At 47.1% G+C, this 22,571-nt stretch overlaps 1 protein-coding gene across 1 annotated transcript in view; it reads right to left on the bottom strand.

The window, feature by feature from the left end:
• CHD7 (chromodomain helicase DNA binding protein 7) overlaps nucleotides 1-22,278 on the bottom strand; it is a 118,728-nt gene extending 96,450 nt beyond the window's left edge. Inside the window, 2 exon segments of the mRNA XM_036829850.1 lie at nucleotides 19,184-21,026; nucleotides 21,260-22,278. Of these exon segments, the coding sequence (XP_036685745.1) occupies nucleotides 19,184-20,854 (1,671 nt within the window). The 5' untranslated portion in view covers nucleotides 20,855-21,026; nucleotides 21,260-22,278.
• Between the last annotated feature and the right edge of the window lie 293 nt (nucleotides 22,279-22,571).

Genomic DNA, 22,571 nt, shown 5'->3' on the forward strand with positions numbered 1-22,571 from the left:
GGGAAGATCATCTGTCTTCTGCTGAAGCCCAAGAAGAGAGGCCTGGAGGCTGCTGGAGGGATGGATGGCCCAGGGGTCTGCGCTGGGTTTAAGGAGCTCTAGTCCCAGTTCCCAGGCCCCAAGGTCATAAAGACCCTAGACCAGGCTCCGTCGCCGTGAAGCCCGATGACCTACGTGGACCTCAAACTCCAGAACCTCCCTCACCATCTTACCTGCTGCCCCTCTACTGCCGAAACAAACACACCCAAACATCCTGTGCTCTTTTTTGCTGATGTCTTCCACCTACCTGTGAGGTCACCACTCACCTGCTTAAGCAAGCGAGCAACGTGGTGGCCCGATTCTCCCTCCCCGACCCCTACACACACTGCCGCTGTCTTCGTTCCAGACCCGATACCTCCCGCCCACCTTTTCCCAAGGCCTGTGACATCCGAGGCGGCGGCCACCAGACACGCGTGGCCTCAGAGCACTGGAAGTGTGGCAGGCCTGACCTGAGAGGGGCTCCAAGTGTAAATCACACCAGAGCTCAAAGACTCAGGGGAAAACGTGTGCATTATCCCGTTAATATTTTTGTATTAGATATTGTTTGTTGAAAGGATATTCAATTATTATATGCTGAAACCATACTTTGGATATAGTACATTAAATTAAATATATCTAAATGAACTCCACTGCTTCGTTTTGCTTTTTTAACGTGACAGCGAGGCGATTTTACTCCACACCTGGGGCTCACATCCGGCTCCCAGGGGACAGCGCTGCCCAGGGTGGCCCTCAGTTTCTTTGCCGGCCTCCCCCTGTCGTCTGGCTTCCCCGCCCACCCTCCCCAGAGTCCTCCTCCCGGCGGCTGCCCCGTGACCCTCAAATCTGGCTGCCTTCCCCCAGCAGGGGCAACTCAGCCCAGAAGGCACCTCCTCCAGCAGGGGGGGTCCCTCAATACCATTCTCCCCACACCCCCTTCCCCCCTACAGGGCCTCCTCTCTCCCAGGCTCTGCCGCGGGGTGTCGCACACTGGACGTGCCCTGCACTGGGAATACGACACAGAAGGTGACGGACAGGAGCCCTCACCTAACTTAGAACACAGCGGGGGCGACAGAGAAAACACCCTGTCAGATACTCTAGCAAAAATAGAGTCACAGGAGTAGTTATAATGTAATGATGAGGCATTAACAGCAGTAGTCACTTACAGACAGCAGACCATGCGCCGGCCACAATTCTAAGCACACCACGCGTATGATCTCAATTAATCCTCCTAACGACAGTATCGGACAGGTACTAGTATGATTCCTACTGTAGAGATGAGAAAACTGAGGCCCAGAGAAGCTATGCAGTTCACCCGAGGTCACACAGCTCGTAAGTGACGGAACCAGGACTCCGAGGTGACCGCTCTTCCACGCTGCGCCCGCTCCCAAGGTGAGTGATCGCACAGCTGCTGTGGGCACAGAGGGGCAGCCCAGACCCCGCAATAGGTGGGGTCAGAAAAGACATTACAGAGCAAGTGATCTCTACACTACAGGCGAATGCTCTGGACCAGAAGTCCTGGGGTGACGAGGTCTGGAAGAGCTAGAATCAGTTCACTGTGTCTGGGGGGGAGAGAAAGGGCAGCAGGTAGAGGGAGACAGGGCTTTGCTCATCTGTGGTTGCAGAAGGAGCTTTTCTAAAGGACCTGCAGGGTCTGTGAAGACATGAGACAGGCCAACCCAGAAGCCCGGCGAAGGACAAACCAAAAACCGGGGAGATGGGCCCCTCGCGTGGCTCCCTGATGTAAGAGGACGGGGCCCTGCAGCGCTCACTCCTTGTCCGATGCGCCAGCCAGAACCTCCCGCCTTGACCAATGGGAGACCCAGTCCTCGGGAGGAATTCTAGCGGCCCCGCCTAAGGGCTTCTGAAGATTGTACTAATTTTATCCAACGGAGACATACACCTAGACGTTAAGGAAATTTCTGATTACAAGGTCATGGAGTAGAAATGTTACAAAACCACCAGCTTAAGCATTTCCCCAAAGCAGCCAACAGGGATTCAAAGTAACCCCAAAAGCACATCTTCCTTAAGCATCAGAATTTTTGCTTAAGGGTTTGGGGTGAAGGGGGAGCTAAATGATCAAATAGCTAAGCAAACATGACACATCTGAGTGGACTGCAAACTTCACTTTCACTGTAAAGATGAAACGTGAGATTTAGAAGAAATGCTTATCTTGTCAATCAATTCGAGCAACACCACAGGACACCCCCTACCCCCCAACACACACACACATACACACGGGTTCATTCTTTTTTTTATTTTAGTGACAGCACATGGTAGGAAAGTGGGACAAGCAATACGCAAAGATTTCTACTGGTACCTGGGAAGTACAGTGATTTTGTTTTTCAAGTGGACACCCTCCCGTAAATATCTTCATAAACTTTAAGACTGGTTATTTTTTACAGTGTAAAGATGGCACCGGCTGGAGGAAGGTGAGTAGAGACTGAATGTCAGGTGAGCCTTGGTTCTGATGCTGCTCTCAGCACCACCTCCCTGCGAGTCATCTATCATTAGCTCCTCTGCGGCGCTCCATCGATCTCCGCATATTTATCATGGCAAGCGCTGAACTAAAATTTTTACATACCTTCTCTCTTAAGATTACAAGTCTGGGAAGTTTACAAGGGCCTCTCTTTATTCACCTTTGTACCTCAGGAGCCAACGCAACCTGGTACATGGTAGCTGCCAAGTGTTGTTATAACCGTCTCCAGGTGAACTGCTACCTCAAATTCAGAATTCTGCTAAAAGTTAACAGCTTAAAAAAAAGAGTGATGTTGGCGAGAAGCATATACGGATATGAAAAGGGCTGACCTTTAAGACTGAAAACTGGTTAAGATTCAGTCCTCGTCTCACTGGATCTCACAGTGAAGAGCATTTGACACCATGCATGGCTCCTTCCTGGCAACCCTCTCCCCGCCTGGCATCCAGGACGTGCACCTGGCGCTGGTCTCTCCTTCTCACTGTACTTTCCCGGATCCTCTGCTCTAGTCCAGAGTATTAACAATGGGCTGCACAAGAGCCCTAGCCTCACTTTTCTCCTCTCACCATCTGCTCTAAATGACCTCGTCGAGGCCTATGGCAGCATATACCACCTATACAATGGTAACTCTTAAACTCCTCCCCAAATTCCCATATCCAACTACCTATCTGAAACCTCCACTGGAGTCTAGAAGCATCTCCAAATTAACATGTCCAAACCAAACTTGAGTTCTCTGCCCTAAGCTGCATCTCCAGATCTCCCGACTGCTCGAGTCAAAACCTCGAGGGCGCTCTCTCCCTCAAACCCCATTTCCAAACCGGCAGCAAAACTGTCACTTCCTACTACCAGCCCCTAGTCCAGGCCACCACTGCATCCTGCCCGATCAACAGTCCCCTTGTGGGACCACATATGCCCTCCTATCTAGTCCTCATAGAGCAGAGTGAGCCTGCTAAAATACACAACACATGGCGCCACTCTCATGCTCAAAACCCTGCCATAGCTTTCCATCTCACTCACAGTAAAATTCAAACTCCTTACCATAGCCCACAATACCCTACCTGATCTGACCCCCCTTTCACTCTTCTAACCGAAGCGCCTATCACTCCCTCACTCTCTCCCTCCCTCCACTCCAAACACACTGGCCTCTTTGTGCCCCTCAAACATCCCCAGCACATTCTTGCCTCAGGGCCTTTGCACAGGCTATACCCTCTTCCGCCAGATGTTGACAAGACTTGCTCCCTTTACTTTATTCAGGTTTTCTGCTCAGTGTCAGCTCCCAAGGAGGGGTCTCCTCAGCAGCGAAGAGCTTAAGTAAGAAATACCAAAAGGGGGCAGTGCCAGGGGGCAAATGCCTGTTCAGTGGTGACGGTCATGCAGACCGACACAACTTAACGTATTTGTTTGAAATGAAAAATGAAATTAGAATTTTTAAAGTTTTTTTGTTTCAAAATTCTTTTAGGGGATCAAAACACGTTGAATACCTCTGCTCTATCAATTATGACTCTAGAATTGTGCTGTTGGATACAGTAGTCACCAGCCAAATGTGGCACTTAAATTGCTTAAAATTAAATAAAATTTAAAATTTAGTTGCTCAGTCTCACCAGCCACAGTTCAAATGTTCATAACCACACATGGCTACAGGCTACCGTAATGGACAGTGCAGAAGACACTTCCATTCTCCAGAAAATTCACGAGGCAGAGCTGCTCTGGGGTCTTGATCAACTGCTTAATAAAGGACTGACTTTGTTTCTAGAGGAAATCCTGGATTTTACCCACAAGCATTTTTACGGCCCCAAATGCCAACAGCAGGTGAGAGATTTCCATCCAGGTGACAATGCCTACTGGGAACCCAACTTTCAAAACGGAATGTTCACCCGATAACCCGATCATCTAGTTTCCAAAGAACAGGGCTCTGGCTCTCCACCAGTAATATACAAAATTAGTATTTTAGACTTTTTTTTTTTTAATTGAGTTAAGATTCACAGATATAAAATTAACTATTTTAAAGTGAATAATTCAGTGGCATTAAATATATTCACAATCATTTAGACTCTTGATGACCTGAAGAACTGTCAAATTATCTTCTGTCAAGAGCCTATCCATGACCTGATTAATAGACCAGAAGTCTCGGGGAGATTGCCTCAGACGTGCAGCCCGTCACCTCGGACATCCTCAGCCCACAGACTTCACCGGGCAGGCTCTCTGGGATACATCACCTGGGCCAGGTCAAGGCAGCCCTCACAGGACAGCTTTCGCGCCTTGTAGCCCTCAGTGCTACTCCCTCGGACAGTATCATCCAGGGTCAAGGAAGGAACTAGCAGATGAAAACCAAACAAAAAACCCAAAACTATTTCTACACGTGTTGTAAAACTACTCTTGACAAGAAAAGTATTTGTGATGCCTGCCGACACCTCCTACATATAAAATACACCAAGCACAATTTCTCTTAGGATTTCATGCGAGGAAAAAAAAAATATCTCTGAGGGGGGGGGAAACAAGTTTCCTTCTTTCTGATGAAGAGAACGATACACCCTCCCTGCTTCCCTCTGCACACTCACCAGGGCACTCAGCCCAGCAGCCAGGGCCGCAATTAGCATATTTCCTTGCTCTCCATTTCAGAACCTGATTTCCTGTTTCTATTTCACACACACACACACACACACACACACACACACACACACGCACACACACACTTTTGTCAAAATGTCTCAAATCCTTTCTGGAAAAATATCGGCTAAGGACTATGGCCTAAATTTCTGTTAATTCCGTTTACCCTCTGCCACTGATCATACGTTAGAAAATTTGGGAACAACAATATCAATCTTAATATAGGACTATTTCACCCTAAAATAACATCGTATAACAACTAAAGTTTCTCTGCTTGTCTTTAATTCCAAATAAAGGCCAAGCACCTTCTCATCGAGAGATCCACACAGGCACCCACGCCGACCTGGAGACGTGCAAAGTACAGCCTGGGAGGCCAACGGGCACGGCTGGCGCCCACTGGAGAAAGCGATTTGAAATTTTTTCTTCCAGGAATGAGGAGACTGAATTTAATATCAAACTGTGAAAAGTCTTTTCCGAGGAGAAAAAAAATCGATTTTGTCACCTGTAATAACAGCTTTTCAACTTACGAAACCAAGTACTATCAAACGTTTTATATGAAGTATTTGTGACCGGGATGACTTTGGGAAAGACATTTAAACAAAGACTTTCTGAAAGATCACTTATATTTTAAAACAAGACACTCTCTTCACATTACTAAAGAGAGTACACTGTGTTAAGCAACAATTGGCTGGTACACAGCGAAGATTTACTCCAAAAATAATGAGGCGAACTGTGTCGGCGTTACCACGTGTGGATCATTCACTATATCCTCTCACTATCTAGCCGGGCCCACGTGGTTAAGAGGTGAGAGAATAACAGGAGAAATACAAAGCTTACACTGGTTACACACTCAACGAAACACTGTCTTCTCTAGGTCTACTTGTTACATCTTATTTTCCTGTGATTTAAATAATTTGTCTTGTTTGGTTATACACACTGAGCTGTCCAACATGTATGTCACTAGCCACGTATGGCTATTTAAACTTAACTAAAATCAAATTAAATTAAAATTTCAATTCCTCCGTCTCACTCGCCTCATTTCAGACGCTCAGGAACCCCATGTGGCTGGTGGCTTCTGTACCAGACGGAGCAAACAAGGACCGTTCTCACCATCACAGCAAGTTCACAGACAGCACTAGGCTATACATTTTCTACAAGCACATCACTGTGTGACATCCAAAAACATGGCAAACTTTCTTTAAAAAAATAATTTGGAAAACACTAGATATTTTCCGACGAACTTCAGTACACAGCTAAGTATATTTAGAGGAGTTTTTTTCCCCCTGAACATTGAATTAAATGAAAGTATATGACAGGCCTGGATTGCAGCCACTCTCTAGAATTTCCATAATGTGAAGGAAGCGCTTCATTTTACACACAGATTGTAGACTGCGGTTCAAAAAAGTAGTATGTACAAACCCCACACATGATATTTGAGAAACACATTATATCTGGACATTAGACAATAAATAAGAGGTTTTCCACTTACTTTTTTTCCGATCTCACTTTTCAACCAATATGTTTATAAAACGCAAAAAACCACAGTACATGAAGTTTGAAGATGATAAGCCAAAGGGCCCCTCCCCTCATCTGCAAACAGGAGCAAAGATGCAACTGTCATCTTTCCTACAGAACAATACTCGGGCTCCAGCCTCCGCCAGCTCTAAAGTGCCAGAGCTCCAAGCAGCAAACTTCAAAGAAGGGCAACAGCGTTATGAGTTGCATAAAAATCGTTTCCAAAGCTGTAGACCTCACATACTCAAAAATGTGAATCACCTTTTCTTTGGCAATGGTTTTAAAATTTAGCTACTAAATCAAACTACAACAAACTATTTTCTTTTTTGACTGTCTCACTTTAAAACATGAAGTCACTTTTTAAAGAAAAAAAAAAAGATCAGGAAAGGAAACAATAAAGTGGTACGACCCTCACAAACCAAGTGAGTTCAGAACTGTGGGCAGTGCTACTTCCCCAGGAACCCGCTCACCAAACAAATCCAACACTGCAGTTTCAGCTCAAGGTGTGTGAGAACCCACGGTGAAGGTACAGCAAGATGCCAGCCAGGACGACCGGATGAAGTGGATGGCTGCATTTGTGGTTAACAGCTGTAACTTTAGATTTATATTTAACCAAGTCAAGACTGACTATATATAGGTGTAAACAGAGTTCGCGGGTTAACCTCTTGGATGCTGGAGGGAACGCCAGCCAACTTCCCTCGCAATACAAAACAGGATGCTGGCTTCACCCCTGCAGCCTCAAGTTGCTAAACGCTGAAGAGATGGTTTTTCGCCTTGGTTAAAATTGGGAAGAAATTAAACACTGAGAAAGAAGTTAGTATTTTATCTATAGCACCCCATTTCCTAGAGATTCAATTAAAAAGAAACACAGTAGCGTGATAGCAATTTTTGCCCCCTCCCCTTTAAAACTATTATGAATTTGTGTTTGCCCAACGGAGTATCTGATACATCGGTTTTTAGGGCACTGAAATAAAGATGTTCTATTTTACACAACAAGGGAACATTTTTCTACTTTATGGTGAAGGGTAGAAAAGGGGAGAAAAATTCCAAGAGCTCATTTCAACAACCGCATTTACAAAAGTTATAATAAAACAGTTAACACTCCCTGAGGACTTACTGCGTGTCCTGCACTGTGCTAAAACTTCACAGCCAAACTTCACCTCCTTTAATCCTCGTAAGAACCTTGTGCAATTGGTACAAGTATTATCCTCAGCAAACTAAGGTTTAGGGACGTATCCAATTTTTTTAGCAAGTCAAAATTTTTGCCAAGCAAAACACTGGAAGAGCGAGACTCCAATGCAGCTCCTGTGCCCTAAAACCCACGGTCTCCATGGCTCTGCACGCGCCCATGTCCCCTCAGCTACCTCCCGCCAGCAGGGACGCACAGAGCCCAGTGAGGCCACCGGACCCAAGAGCAGGCGTGAGGCATCTAAACAATGAGGAGAGAAACTCTAAATGAAACAAGTAAACGGACACCTCTTCCCATTAACTTATTCTTGGAACTATATTTATATTTAATATGAATTATTATGCTAGCATCTAACGCGGCACAGCATTGAAAGGATTTCCACTCAAGTCTGCAACGAGGGAAACGTTAAAACCGATCTTATAACTTGGCTCATTTTTACTCCATAAATGACTAGTTTCTTCCTTTTTTTTTTTCCTTCACCAATGACACCCTAGCTTAGAGACCTTACTTATATGAAAATATTGATTTTTTAACTTCCTTGCAAAAACTAAAGCTGTGAGCTTTAAGCTCTGCTCTAAGGACTAGATCTTTTCCAAAATCAGACCCTGGAATATTTCCTGCCTTAAGCTAAGTCTTCTACCGTCGTTTCAAAGTACGAGGGACGCCTGGCTGAGTCAGAAGTTGAGTGATTGAAGACACAGAGCACACGAGCCACTGTGGCCTCTGACCCCAGCGGGAAGGACGGGGACGCTCCGTTAACATCCCCAGAGGTTGGGGGACGACAGTTAAAGCGAAAAGGGTATCAGATATTCAGAGAACTGTAAAAATAAAACACTACCTAATTTTTCACCAAATCATCCAACTTTTTCCCTGAAGAACTCTCACTTATCTCCGTTAATCCATGGTGTGCCGCCATGTGTTTCATCAGCTTTCCTTTGTGAAAATGTCCTTGCAGTGTCAGAGCCGCCAGAAGCGGAGTTAGCTTAGTAGTGAGTGGGCCGAGTTAAAGCCAACGCTAGCACATCACGCTAGGTCATTGCCCCAGTGCCACGGCGTTCCATGGCTACTCACAGATCACCTGGAGATTTACAGCTGCAACTCCAGAGAAGGGAGAGTAACAGCCAAATGTCAAGATTAAGGTAAATTCTCCGTAAGTCCCCACTGTCTTATTTCTAGCCACCTCCATGGTGGTATTAAAGTTTGACCGTCGGTTCATGCTGACATTTTGAGGTGTTTTCAACATTAACAGTGAAAACAAACACATCACAACTCTGAATGATCCCACAATTGTATACGATGTTTCTCTAAGTTACAGAGAATGTTCACACTGTAAGAGTCTATCTAGAGGCGTGATCTAAAAATTGAACTTTAATTTCAAGTATTACCAAATTCAGTAAGAACTCTAAGTCTAGGACTTCCCTGGTGGCACAGTGGCTAAGACTCCACACTCCCAATGCAGGGGGCCCGGGTCCGATCTCTGGTCAGGGAACTAGATCCCACATGCCGCAACTAAGAGTTCACATGCCACAACTAAGGAGCCCGCCTGCTGCAATTAAGATCCGTTGCAACCAAATAAATAAATAAAATAAAATAAATATTTTAAAAAAGAGAACTTTAAGTCTATATACTGCCCCTTCATTATTTTTATTTTATTTTTATTTACTTTTTTATACAGCAGGTTTTTATTAGTCATCTACTTTATACATATTAGTATATATATGTCAATCCCAATCTCCCAGTTCATCCCACCACCAGCCCCCCCCCGCCATTTTCCCCCCTTGGTGTCCATATGTTTGTTCTCTACATCTGTGTCTCTATTTCTGCCCTGCAAACCGATTCATCTGTACCATTTTTCTGGATTCCACATATACGCGTTAATATACGATATTTGTTTTTCTCTTTCTGACTTACTTCACTCTGTATGACAGTCTCTAGATCCATCCACATCTCTACAAATGACCCAACTGCGTTCCTTTTAATGGCTGAGTAATATTCCATTGTATATATGTACCACATCTTCTCTATCCATTCGTCTGTTGATGGGCATTTAGGTTGCTTCCATGACCTGGCTATTGTAAATAGTGCTGCAATGAACACTGGGGCACATGTCTCTTTTTGAATTATGGTTTTCTCTGGGTATATGCCCAGTAGTGGGAATGCTGGGTCATAAGGTAATTCTGTTTTTAGTTTTTTAAGGAGCCTCCATACTGTTCTCCATAGTGGCTGTATCAATTTACATTCCCACCAACAGTGCAAGAGGGTTCCCTTGCCCCTTCATTTAATAAAAGTACATCCAGAAATATAACTTTATTAAAGTTTTGGAAAAAGGATGATCTGAAAGTCCTTGCCTGTTCGCTAGCATCTCAGGGAGATCCACCCTGAGATGCTCCTGACCCCCTACGATAAGCAAGAGGCAGGGGCTTCACAGCCCACCAAAGGGCGAGGGCGGGATTCTTCCGCTAAGGCTGCGCACCTGTCCAGCCAGCCCATGACAAGGCAGGAAAGCACAAGCTAACATCACTGGAGAAACTCTTAACAAGGCTTTTCCAACATCACCACTTGCACTGCCTTCAAAATTTCTCCAACTCTTCATGCCCACAGCCAAAGCAAACAAACAAAACAAAAATGCTCTTGAGATTAATACCTCTTACTTACAACTTAAAACAACTGTTTTTGCTTTCACCCAGTTAGCGTTCAAGTCTGAGAATTCTCCTGAAATCTGTGGTACAGAATTATCTAGAGTTAAACTAAACACAGAAGGCAGCAGAGAACAGACCAAAAACGCTATAAAGCAGATGAGAAACATCATGCTCTTCATGAATGGGCATCAAAATGGCGTGTTTCCTTCAAATAACTTCCTGGGTGCTGATTTTGATTCAATCATTGAAAGAAGAATTAAGGAAATCCCGCCCAGTCTTCCCAGACCATCTCTCTCATCATTCAATCCAGACCAGGACACAAGCAAGCAGAATCACAAGCGCCTCTGTATCTATGTTGACTTTTGACTTTTTAAGATGGTACCAATTTCTTGGCCTTTTGCCAACTTCGTTTAAGTTCTCCACTAGTACCTTGACCCAGTGCCGTGGCCCAGCCCCTAGAAGGTCTATGTTTTTTACACTAAGTGAAGAAAAATTGAAACCTCACTTGTGGTGATGCATCATCACCTACTAAGGTTTTGCAAGGCAAAAGCACAAGTACAAGTTTGCTACTGACTTCCTTCTCTGATAAAGAGCTGTACTCAGTAACAAAGGAAGAATGAAGGCCATCTCCCTGTGGTTACTCAGAGATTATCTACAGACTGACAGCTGTAACTACAGAGAATGGAGACTAATATTAGATAGCAAGATTAAGATAAATTCTCCAAGTTAGGCCCAGCGATGCTTTTCCCTTAACTGTCCCCCTGAGCCTTCTCCCAATTCTCCTCCCCCGGCCAATTATCGCTCTGCAGTGCCAGAGACTGCCTTTCTGAACGACTGATAAAACGAAGAAGAAAAAACAGCAGAGAATAAACAGGTGAAAGGAAAAAGAGTGGAGGGGGCCGGCAGGGGCACGTGGCAGTGCATGTGTAAGAGTGAAAATGAAGGCTTTCTCCCTCATCCTTGGAGGACCCATCTCATAAAGAAACAAGCATCAGAGACAGAGGGGCAAAGAAAGGTTGAGCTGGGCGGGGTGGCGAGGGGGTAAATAACTACTAAAAGTATCCAAACACCACTTGAAACTAAAATCTTGAAAATGGCTGTAATCCACCTTTCTGAGAAAAATGTTCTTTTTCTCCCCACAAGAAAATAGAAAGACAGCCTTCTTTGGAATCTAAACAAATTAAATTTCACTTTGATAATCTATCTTTTCAGGAACTGATACTGATACTACACACGCACACACCCCTCCAACAATACACGTATTGTTCATATATTAAAAAATGCTACTGATTTCCCAACCTTACAATGAGGGTGCTAACACCTGTGCTGGAGGTCGACCGTTGTCATTAGACGAAACAATTTTAAATTTATTTATATGTGCATTAGTCTTGCTTACACTCCGACTTGTTTTCCAAAAGAATTGGAAGCAACGGCTACGGAAAGAGTGTAGCTCTGCACCGTCCAATACGGCAGCCACCAGCCACATGGGGCTACTGGCTTGCCTTATGCAGATACAAATGCAGATGGGCTCTGCCTGTAAGTACACACCGGATCTCAAGCAGCTGTGTAAAATGTCTTTTTATTCTGATTGTGTGTTGGAATATCCTGGATATATTTGGTTAATTAAATATACGATGCTAATGTGTAGTTTCCTTTTTTTTTTAATGTGGCTACTAGAAAATTTACAATAACACACGTGCGTTGCATTCACTGCTCCCACTATATTTCAGTTGGACAGCACTGGTCTGCAACATAGTAGGTACACAAAGAAATGAGGGCCAGGTCATACCTAAATAACAAAATTCCCTGTCCATCTCAGTGACGGCCTTGACCTCCTCCCCACCTTCCATCACACCGCCAATCTCTGTCCTTAACACAGTGCATGGCACATAACAGGCACTCGATAAATGTTTCTTTCATGGAGCTGAAGGAAGGCAACCAAGTTACAAGATTAAAAAGCAGTATCTAAAAGTGGCTTCTTAAAAGTTAAGAAAACCCACTGGCTACTTGGGACACCTAGCAGATGGTTAATATGCAGGCTTTGAAAGTAAATTTAAAAACGAACTTCTTACTACCTACAACATTTTTTGACAGTCACAGGAAACAATACCCTTTTACAAAATAAAAGCCACTCAGACGCAAGGCTAACATTTAGTATTCGGCTCATTTCATGCTTTCAGACTGTGGGGTGAAAGGACAGATGGAGTAGACTGCTTTCCTTTGCTCTAAGTCCACACTTGGCATTTTCCATTTTAACCCACCGAAACGCTGCCCTCTGGATAAACCAGCCACGCTCGAGGGAAATGCAGGGCGGTGCTCACTGAGCAGTAATATACATGAACAGAGGTGGTCAGAAGAGACATCTTCAGTCTTCGTGAAAAACAGGAGGCTCTGGGAGCGCCTCATGGACCAGGGAAGGCGAGAGCAATCGGGGAGGGACAGGCGGCCGTAACCCACGATGCCCTGAAGACTGGCACGTGGGGGAGCAGGGCAGCTGCTCCCACCAGGTCTAACCGTGGGTGCCTGTCCCTGAACGTGGGCACACTCGCCACAGCCCCTGGGAGCCGCTTAGGTCCACACTGGGTTTTCTTCAGAGATGATCCGTTTTCCCATCTCCACCAGACGTCTTTAGGGGTGTGAAAGTATAAGTCTGTCCGGAGTAGTATTCAGAGAGAGACATCTACTCTCGATTCAAAAGGCCCTTTTCTCTACTTCTGAGCACAGTTTGCATAAGTGAGGCGTAAGATGCGTGCCTATTTTTTCCATAAAAATGTATTTAGTAGTTGCCAGTTACTCTGCTCGTGTCTGCAATTCTGTATTTCCCGGGTGAACCGAGAGGACTTCTCTCTACTTGAGATTTACCAGGAAAAGGTTTTCCCAGAAAGGCTATTTTTTCACGATATTCGTAACACATCACAGAAAGACAGAGGACTGGAAAAGTTGCACCACTGATTCTTCTGGATCTGTTTTATTTTAATCTCCCAGGGGAAAATTAGGACACAGAAATTACTACCCATCACCTCAATCTTAGTGGCCCTTCGTAAACGCTTTCTGCTTCTGTCCTGCTTCACCATGACTGTATTTCAGGACCAAATTAATGAGAGGAGCACAAAGACAACCCAAATACACTTAATCCAAGGACATAATACTGCAGATCCTAAAAACCCCACCAGGATCTGCCCATCTGAGAGCGTAGTCCATGAATCTACTACCTACACCTGTGTAGACTTGAGCAGGATGAGTTACTCAGCAACTCAGAAACTCCCCTGTAACCTCGAAGGACAACCCACGTAACCAGTCCTTCTTAGACAAGCTCTTCAAACAAACAAAACGACGTGTTGAGCTCTCCTTCCAGGTGGTCCTCGCTGGCGTCCATCTGGCTCCGTTCTCTGCTCTCTTCCTGCTCCTGAGGGTGGTGCCTCGTCCCTCCACGTCCTTGCAGGAGCGTCTTGCGGAGGGGCCCCCCAGGCCCCAGCCCCCCATGCCAGTGACGCTGAGGGACACGCAGGGACACAGGCGCACTCTCTTCACCCTCATGGTTGCCAAGCCTTAAACTCTCTCCCTCCCCCACCTTTGTGCATTCTCCTCTCAACTCAACTGACGCTTCCCAGCTCAGCAGAGCTGTATCGCCTGCCCCCGCCTCGCCCTCCTAAGGCTGGACCAGACACTGCCCCCAAGCACACGAGCTCACCTCCGTGTTGCCCCTTCCAGGGGCTGCCTGCACCACCTCCGCCCCGACCGGCCCTTCCTCTCTCCCAGGGAGCAGGACGCGGAGCCCCAATGTCTGCTAACTGCTCCCAGAAGCCAAGGGAAGGAAGTGCAACAACTCTGCCCGTACTTAACACTGGAACAAGTGCTTGAGATTATTTCCTAAACTCTGCGACAAGCAACCGTAAACATCTGCCCGACGATAATGGATCATTTTTGAGTGCCCACCGCGTGTCTGACACCATGTTAAATTCTGAGAGACGTTATTGCTAATCTCTCCATGCCTCTAACCAGGAAGGTGTATCGCCCCTCATTTTGGAGAGAATGCAGCCAGGGCCCTGAGGTTAAGGAACCTGCCCGAGGTCGTGGGGTGAGAAATCAGCTGCTGGTTCTCCGGCTCGGGAACTGCAAGCTCCGAGACCTACGTTCCTGCCTCCACACCGGTGGCTCTCAGAGTGCGGGGCCTGCGAGGTCAGAACCGTTTTTCATAAGGACCCTGAGATCTTCTCCGCCTCTCACTCTCCTTCTCTCCAGGCGTGCACGGGCTTGGCCAGAGGCTCCTGCAGACTGCACGCAGAAGCGGCTATTAGAATCCAACATTTCGGAAAATGCAAAACGACGCCGTTAATGTTTTGTTGTCTTAGAAAACAGCTGCTTTTCAGTTAAAAATGTGATGTATGTTAATGCATAATGGTTTATTATTTTTACTGATTTTAAAAATGAGTAACAAATATTTCAAACTGTCCTCAGTTTAGACTTCTAAGACAACAGATACCAACACATAAAGTCCACATGAACAAAGGATCTCTGGAGCCACCAGTAATTTTTAGGAGCATAAAAGGGTCTGAGATGCAGAGAAAGACAAATACTGTATGACTCCACTTACATGTGGGATCTAGAAAAGCAAGACAAGTGAACAAACATAACTAAACAGAAACAGAGTCACAGATACAGAGAACAAACAGGTGTTTGCTGGAGGGGAGGGGGTTGAGGGGAAGAGAAATAGGTGAGGGAGGTTAAGAGGTACAAACTTTCAGTTACAAGACAAATGAGTCACAGGTGTGAAATGTACAGTCTGGGGAATGGAGTCCACAATTATGTAATATCTTTGTATGGTGACATATCGTAACTAGACTCACTGTGGTGACCAGTTGGAAAGGTATAGAAATATCAAAGCGCTGTGTTGTGTAACAGGAACTAACACAGTGTTGTAGGTCAATTATACTTCAAATACAAACAAAAAAATTCACAGAAAAAGAGATGAGATCTGTGATTACCAGAGGCAGGGGCTGGCGGAGGGCGAACTGGAGGAAGGTGGTCGAAAGGTACAGACTTCCAGTTGTAAGATAAGTAAGTACCAGGGATGGAGTGTGCAGCATAGTAAGTGTAACGAACACTGCTGTATGTTACATACAAAAGCTGTTAAGAGAGGAGATCCTAAGAGTTCTCATCACAAGAAATGTTTTTTTCTGTTTCTTTCATTTTGTGCTTAGATGATGGGTGTTCACTAAACTTACTGTGACAATCACTTCATGATGTATGTAAATCAAATCATTATGCTGTAGCCCTTATACACTTTATACAGGGCTGTAGGTTGACTATATCTCAGTAAAACTGGAAGAAAAAATTAAAATATAAATAAATTATTTAATGGATGGATGGATGGATGGATGGATGGATGGATGAATGGATAGATAGATAGAAAAACAGGTCTGAGAATGAAAAGGGAAACCACTATCCTAATCAGCTGCGGAAATAGAAGCTAGGTTTTTCTCTTTCCCTGTAAATTTTTATCAAATCATCAGGCTAGTCTGGAGCTTCCATTAAAGACTGTGTCCCGACAATGAACATATGGCCTGATGAACTCTGGCCTTGGTTCTAATATTTTCCTTTGCTGACTCTTTAATATAAAGTTAAACTTATCTTCAAAGATACTTTAACATGCGATAGAATTTAGAAAATATCTGTTCACTACCCATGAAACATCTAAAAAGCATAACTTCTACTTTTTTAAAAGTAAAAAACTCAAGATAAAAAAGTCAATAAGCCTCTCTGAATGTGATAATTCAGCAAATTACATCAATATTTCAACTTAATCTGGTAATTTCCCTGCTACACAGCATGGTTTCAAACCACCATCCGGACATACATGAAATGCAAAATAATTTTAGTAGTTCTAAAGCAAAACAATAATAATAATAGATTATCTGCTACAGTAGAATGTGAGTCAGTCCCAGGGAAAGCGAGGTGTTTAGGATTCTGTGACAGCATGTTGAACCTACCTCATTATTCTCACCACACCCAGCAACATGGGCAAAAAGGCAGGTAATATTTCCACAAGTCAAATTTAATGTGTCATAACTAAGGCTATATTTCATAATATGTAAACCTGTTCCTTAAAAATAAAAGTAATTTTACATTGTATTTAGTACATCTGAAATGACATGAATTATAAAGTAAGGTTCGCATTGCAGGAGATCAGAAACTAAAACCTAGAGGAGAATTCACACTTAAGTATGCACCACAGGCTAGAGATCACACTCACTTGATGTGAGTGTATTACCCTAATTAATCTCAACACCTTTTGAGATGGGTTCTATTTTTCCTGTTGTACTGATGACAAATCTGAGGTTCAGAGAGGTCAAGCTGCCTGAAGCCACCAAGCTAGTAAGTAGCAGACCTGGAATTCAAACACTTTGCTGATTTCAAAGTCTGTGCTCTTCTCAAGACTTTATACCTCCCTAGTATGATGTGCAGAACTGAGGGCTTCAAAAGCTGAAGCGGATGCAAAGTTGAGCAGAAATAAGAAAGCAAATACCGTGCGAAATGTTTAAAACACGCAACTGAACTTATATAATAAAGATACCTCAAGTGTACTTGTTTGCACCCCTTAAACCGTTCCAAGCGTGTCTATGATGGCACACTCGAGAAGATGGAGCTGGAGAAAAAGGGAAATGCACTTGGTGTCTCCCAGCGCTCAGGGACCCAGGGTCCACCTACTCATACGTGTCCTCTGAAACACCCGTTGAGAAATCTGTGCTCTTAAAACTGAGAAAAGCTGGAGGAGACCAGCGATTCCCAACCAGGGATGGGATTATAGTCACAGGGGATCGCCTTCAAACTGTGCTTGCCCTCCAGGGAGGACAGAAGATGCTGGGACCATTAAGTCTGAGGACCACTGCTCTGAACAGATCCCATGTTTAGGAAGAAACTTCCAAGGAGCAAGAAAAGAATAACCCCTGGAAACTAAGTCATGTGCATTTCTGCCCTAGGAGCCATCCAGGTGGGCCGAGGCCCCAGCAGCTGGTAGACGCCCTTTCTCACCCCCCTCCACGCTGTCCACGGTCTCGGGAGTCCGCTCCCAACACTGCAGGTGAGGCTCCCCAGGAGGGAAGCGGCTCTCTCCCGGGCAGCGCAGGCCCGGTGGCTGAGGCCCACGTGGTCCCCGCTGACCTCGGGGCTCCTCCTGAGAATCTCCAAGTGTGCCGGACCTGTGAGGGCAGCCTTCCCGAAACCCCAACGAGTCCTGTGTCCTGAGGTCCCCAGGAGACCTTCCTGGCCTCCACTTCCCCAGTCCCACCAAGGCTGAAGCTTCTGAGTCTCCAATCTAAATGCCTCTCCACCCGGGATGCCCCAGAGGGCTTTGTTTCCTGACCCGACCCTTTTACTTGCACGTAGCTTCATTCCCTTCTGTTCCCATTCCCCAATCCCTGGTCCCTGGACCAAACTGTCCTCACACGCCTGGACCACAGGCTCAGAGCTCATCTCCTGGTTCCCCGGCTATCCCCGCGCACTGTCTAGTTTGATATCACTGGCTCCCCAGCAAAGTCCAAATTCTTTACAACAGAAGATCATACCTCTATCACCCAGCCCTGCCCTGCAGCGAATTCAGCGTCCCGTGCCCCCTCTAAGGAGCCATCCCCCAACCTGAAATGCCATCCTCGGTTCACATCCTTGGCTACGTCCAAATTCCAAGCACCCTCATCCACAGGTACTGCCTCTCTCTCTGAACACTTGTCACATAATCATGCATGGTCTTTTACTACACTTTATACTTCCACGTATTGGTCATGTTTCCCCAAATTGATTACAAGTTCATTAAGAACAAGCATTGTGCCTTACAGCTCTAAAGATCACACTGTACCATCCATGTTCAGGGCTGCAATCATAGTGGAAGATCAATGCATATTTCTGAATAGCACTCTGAATAATCTAGACATACAGACGTTATTTTTCCTAGAGCTAGAGCACAAACGCCAACATTTATAATGGAAAGATGTGTATGGGAATACTAGAGCTTCAAACCTTAATCTGTCTGCTTATAAATTCTGTAGGATAAAATCCCAGCATACAAAAAGGAAGACTTCTGCTTTTAGTACTAGGTATCCAAATCTCTTAGAGACCGCTTTTGGTGGATTATCATTTACTGTGACTTTCTACAGTGTGCAAGTTAAGTTCACACTAACATTCAACAACTGGTCCAATAAGTATTACAGAGGAACATATTTTATAGCTTCCCAAGGGAAAAATAATAACAATTTTCTAAAAGAGGTGGGAGGGACTATCACAAAAATATAAGATGTTGCTGGAAACCAACTTTCGGTGTATTTATAAATCAGAGAGAGAGAAAGAGAGAGAGGGAGGGAGGGAGGGAGAGAGAAAGCACGGCATAGAAGAATAAAGGGAAGGAAAAAACCGTTTAGGTCCAATGCCCGTCTCACCGCTGGCAGTGAGGGCAGAGCTCCTTGCAGGCAGGACCCAGGCTTAGTTTTCTACGCGCCCTCATCTCCAGCACAATCCCTGGGACGGGAGGAGTCACGACTTTTTGAAAAAGTGAATAAATGCACAAGCCAACAGTGAGAGAGTAAAAAAAAAAAAAAGAGAGTAACAGAAAACAAGTGAGATGCTGGAGCAGCTTACAAGGCAGAACTCAAGGACCTCGGGACGAAGCAGCGTCTGGCGAGGCTGAGACGGAGGCAAGCTCCGCGCGCCCGCGCCCCACGCGGCAGGGCGGGCAGGGCCACGCCCCCTTACCTGCGGCACAGGCACTTTCTGCGGGGCGCTCTGGGGCGAGGGGTGGAGCTGTGCCCAAGGCTGGTGGTGCGAGGGCGGGGGCGAAGCCTGGTGGTGCAGGCCCGGGTGGGGCTGCAGCGGAGGGCAGGTTGGCAACTGCTGGAAGGCCGGCGGCTGCCCGGGGTGCTGCTGGCCGGGGAGCAGCCGGTCCTGGATCGCCTGCGGGTCTGGGAGGCCGACGCCGGGACAACCGTTGGGTCTCAGGTGCCCGGCCAGCTCCCTCGGCGCCGGGGACATGCCCATAAACGGACGGGACGGTTGCATGTTCCTGGGGCCCATGTTCCTCTGTCCGATCCCCATGGCGCCAGGGGGCTGGTGAGACGGCTGCGGGTGAGGCATATTTGGGTAACTGCCGACTTCCATCGGGATGCCGGCACTTCCGGGCCGGACTTGCGGAGGAGGAGTGCCCGCCGGGTTACTCATTGCTTTCATGGGTGACATGGGAGGCGGAGAGGCGTAAGTTCCCTGAGGCTGCGAAGGATGCATAGTTTGCGTGTTCATTTGGTTAAGTGAGCCGCTGGGGTGGATGGGCTGCTGGTGCATGAGTCCTTGACCACTGTTCGACGGGAACCCTACAGCGTTGGGGTATCTTGGGACGGACTGGTTCATTGGAGTATTATTTGTAAGGCCTAGATTCTGATTCATCCCTGTATTGTTAACTAATCCCTGATTTAGGTTACTGTAAGGATAGCGAGAATACTGCCCTGAGTTGTTTATAGTAGGTGACGGGACCGTCTGGCTCCGAGAGCTAAAGGTAAGGGTCTGCGGCCTCACGGCCCCTTGCGGGGGAGGGTTGGGGGAGAACCGGGGGCTGTGGGCGACGGGCTCCCCGTGGAGAGCGGCGGGGGGATGGTGGTGGAAGGGCTGCACCGCGTGGCGCAGGCTCGGCGCCACCCCGGGGCTCTGCGGGGGCACGTGCGACAGGTGGCCGGGGCCGGCGATGAAGGGGCTTCCCTGACCGAGGCCCTCCTGGCCCGGGGGGAACTGGCCCATCCTCGGCTGCGGCTGCCCGTGCTGCTGCATGGAGAAGTCCCCGCGCGCCATGTAGCCGCCCAGCTGCTGCAGGTGCGGGGGGTGACCCTGCGCGGGGGGGCCCGACGGGGCCGCCTGGGGCTGCGGCGGCGGCGGCTGGTAGGGGGCTCGGATCTGGTCCGGCACCTGCACGGCCCGGGGGGCCCACATGGGGCCGCCGTCCACGAAAGACTGCCCCCCGTGCCGCTCGTTCGGCAGGCCGGGGTAGACACCCATCTGGCCGCCGCCGCCGCCGCCGCCGCCGCCGCCGGCCCCGTGGGGGACCTGGGGGACGGGCGGGGTGTGGTACTGCGAGTGGGGAGACGCCAGTCCGTTCCCAGGGGCACTGCTCATCATTCTGCTCGGCTGGTCCATCAGATGCATCTTTTGCTGCTCGTACTGATTATAGTGATCGAAGTGGGTCAACTTGGTTTGATTCTGATTCGTGGAGGGATGGTGGAGGGATGGCTGTAAGGAGGCAAAGCCTTGGTCTATCGGCATCTGCTGGCCCATGGGATTCACGGGATTTTCAGGGTAACCACATTCTCCCAGGCTTTCGAGGCCTTCGCTGAAAATATTCCCATCCTCGCCGAAAAGACTCATCATTCCTGGATCCGCCATCTTCTCCCAACACACGGCTCCTCCCGACCAGAGCTCAGGAGCTTGTCTGTGCTTCACTTCACTGAGGGTTCGTCCTCAGAGCCTATAATCCTTGACTAATCTTCTTCATGTCACTCCATATTTCTTTAATTCTCTTGGACCCTGCAGTGTCAGGCAAATCTGGATAGAGGTCCTAGAAGGGGAGTGGGAGGTGGGGAGGAGGGAGGAAGAAAACAAAGAATTAGGAACAAATGATAAAAACTGCCGGCATCGTACGCATTCGAATTTGGTCTCCATCGACAATACTGATCTAGCCCCCTCACTGAGCTGTATTTTATAAATCTAGTTCACTTTAAGAGAAACTCATTAGCTTCTACCAGAAGCATTATTATGATCGGTTACTTAGAAAGCAAGCAAAACACTAACCTTAACCTTAAATTAATCCATTCACTCCACTTCCTCGCGTTCCATTCTTGGATGGAACAGAACAAAAGAACACAACGTGAAGCGGCGGCAGCTGCCACAGCAGGCCAGCAGATGTATGACTGTCGCCAAGCAGCCCATCTGCTGCAGGAAAGCCCTGGAAATGCTCTGGTTACCAACAGCCCGCCCTTAACCTTATTCCCCTGAGCGGTGTAATCAGATGAGCAGCCACAGCACCGAGGGCTGTGAAAAGCTCAACTTAGTTAAATTGACTAGAGGATTATACAAATACCAAAATCAGTCATTTCGTACAAATTGGATATTTACGGCCCACATACAACCAACTACAGGACCGCAACAGAGGCGTCGAAGGAGAAAGCGGCGGAGGCGAGGACGCTGGCAGGCACGCTGGCGAGCGGAGCGGCAACGCATCATTTCCTTACGTCCGTCTGACGGCAGGAACGTGCCAGGCTTTCGTTCTCCAGCAACACACGCCCGCCCCCTCCTCCCCCCTGCCAGAGGAAGTCCCATCACGGGTCCATCATCCACCCGAGGGCCCCGGGCTCTGGGGATGGACCAGGAGCCATGCGACCACTCGGACAAACTCTAGCTGGACGGACAGTTTCTAGACGATGACCATTCTTCATCAGCAGAGACAGAAACCTTTCCCCCAAACTGGTCAAAACTGAAACTTTTAACAGAATGAAGTTCAAAATGTCCATGCAGCCCTCACCCTCGCCTTGACCCCTTCTGGGACAAGGCAGGCCGGAGCAGGTAGGCGGAAAGGGGGGCAGGCCTGCCCGTAAGCATCCCCTGTTTACAGCACACGGTGTAGACTAACTACTGCTCTGCGCTTTACGCAAACAGTTGCTAACCGATTCTGTGTCAGATGAAAATAACCAACTTAAAGAATGTTTCCACAATCAAAACAGGAAAGTGTTTTTGTTGAATGCTAATTAAATCAACGACCTAATAAAGAACTAATTCACATAGGAAAAATGTCCAAAATCTTAAACATCTCTGGAATTTAACTCATTTTTTTTCCTCTTTCATAAGCACATGAAGCACTGTGTGATACTGCCCCAACTTGAAAAAAACAGTATCTTGTTGAAGAATTTCAAAAGGGATATTACAAACAGGCCCCGCCATAAATCCTACGGACACACGTCCACAGGAGCACGGGAATGGGGACGGCTGGGGCGGGACTGGGGACGGCTGGGGTAGGGGTGGGGTGGAGGCAACCAGCCCCACCAAGAACCCACGCCCCCAGCAAGGGGAGAACTTCGCCTCCGGGAAATGTATGTAAACAACATTC

Source organism: Balaenoptera musculus, chromosome 17 (genome assembly GCF_009873245.2).
Source record: "Balaenoptera musculus isolate JJ_BM4_2016_0621 chromosome 17, mBalMus1.pri.v3, whole genome shotgun sequence".
NCBI classification, from domain to species: domain Eukaryota; kingdom Metazoa; phylum Chordata; class Mammalia; order Artiodactyla; family Balaenopteridae; genus Balaenoptera; species Balaenoptera musculus.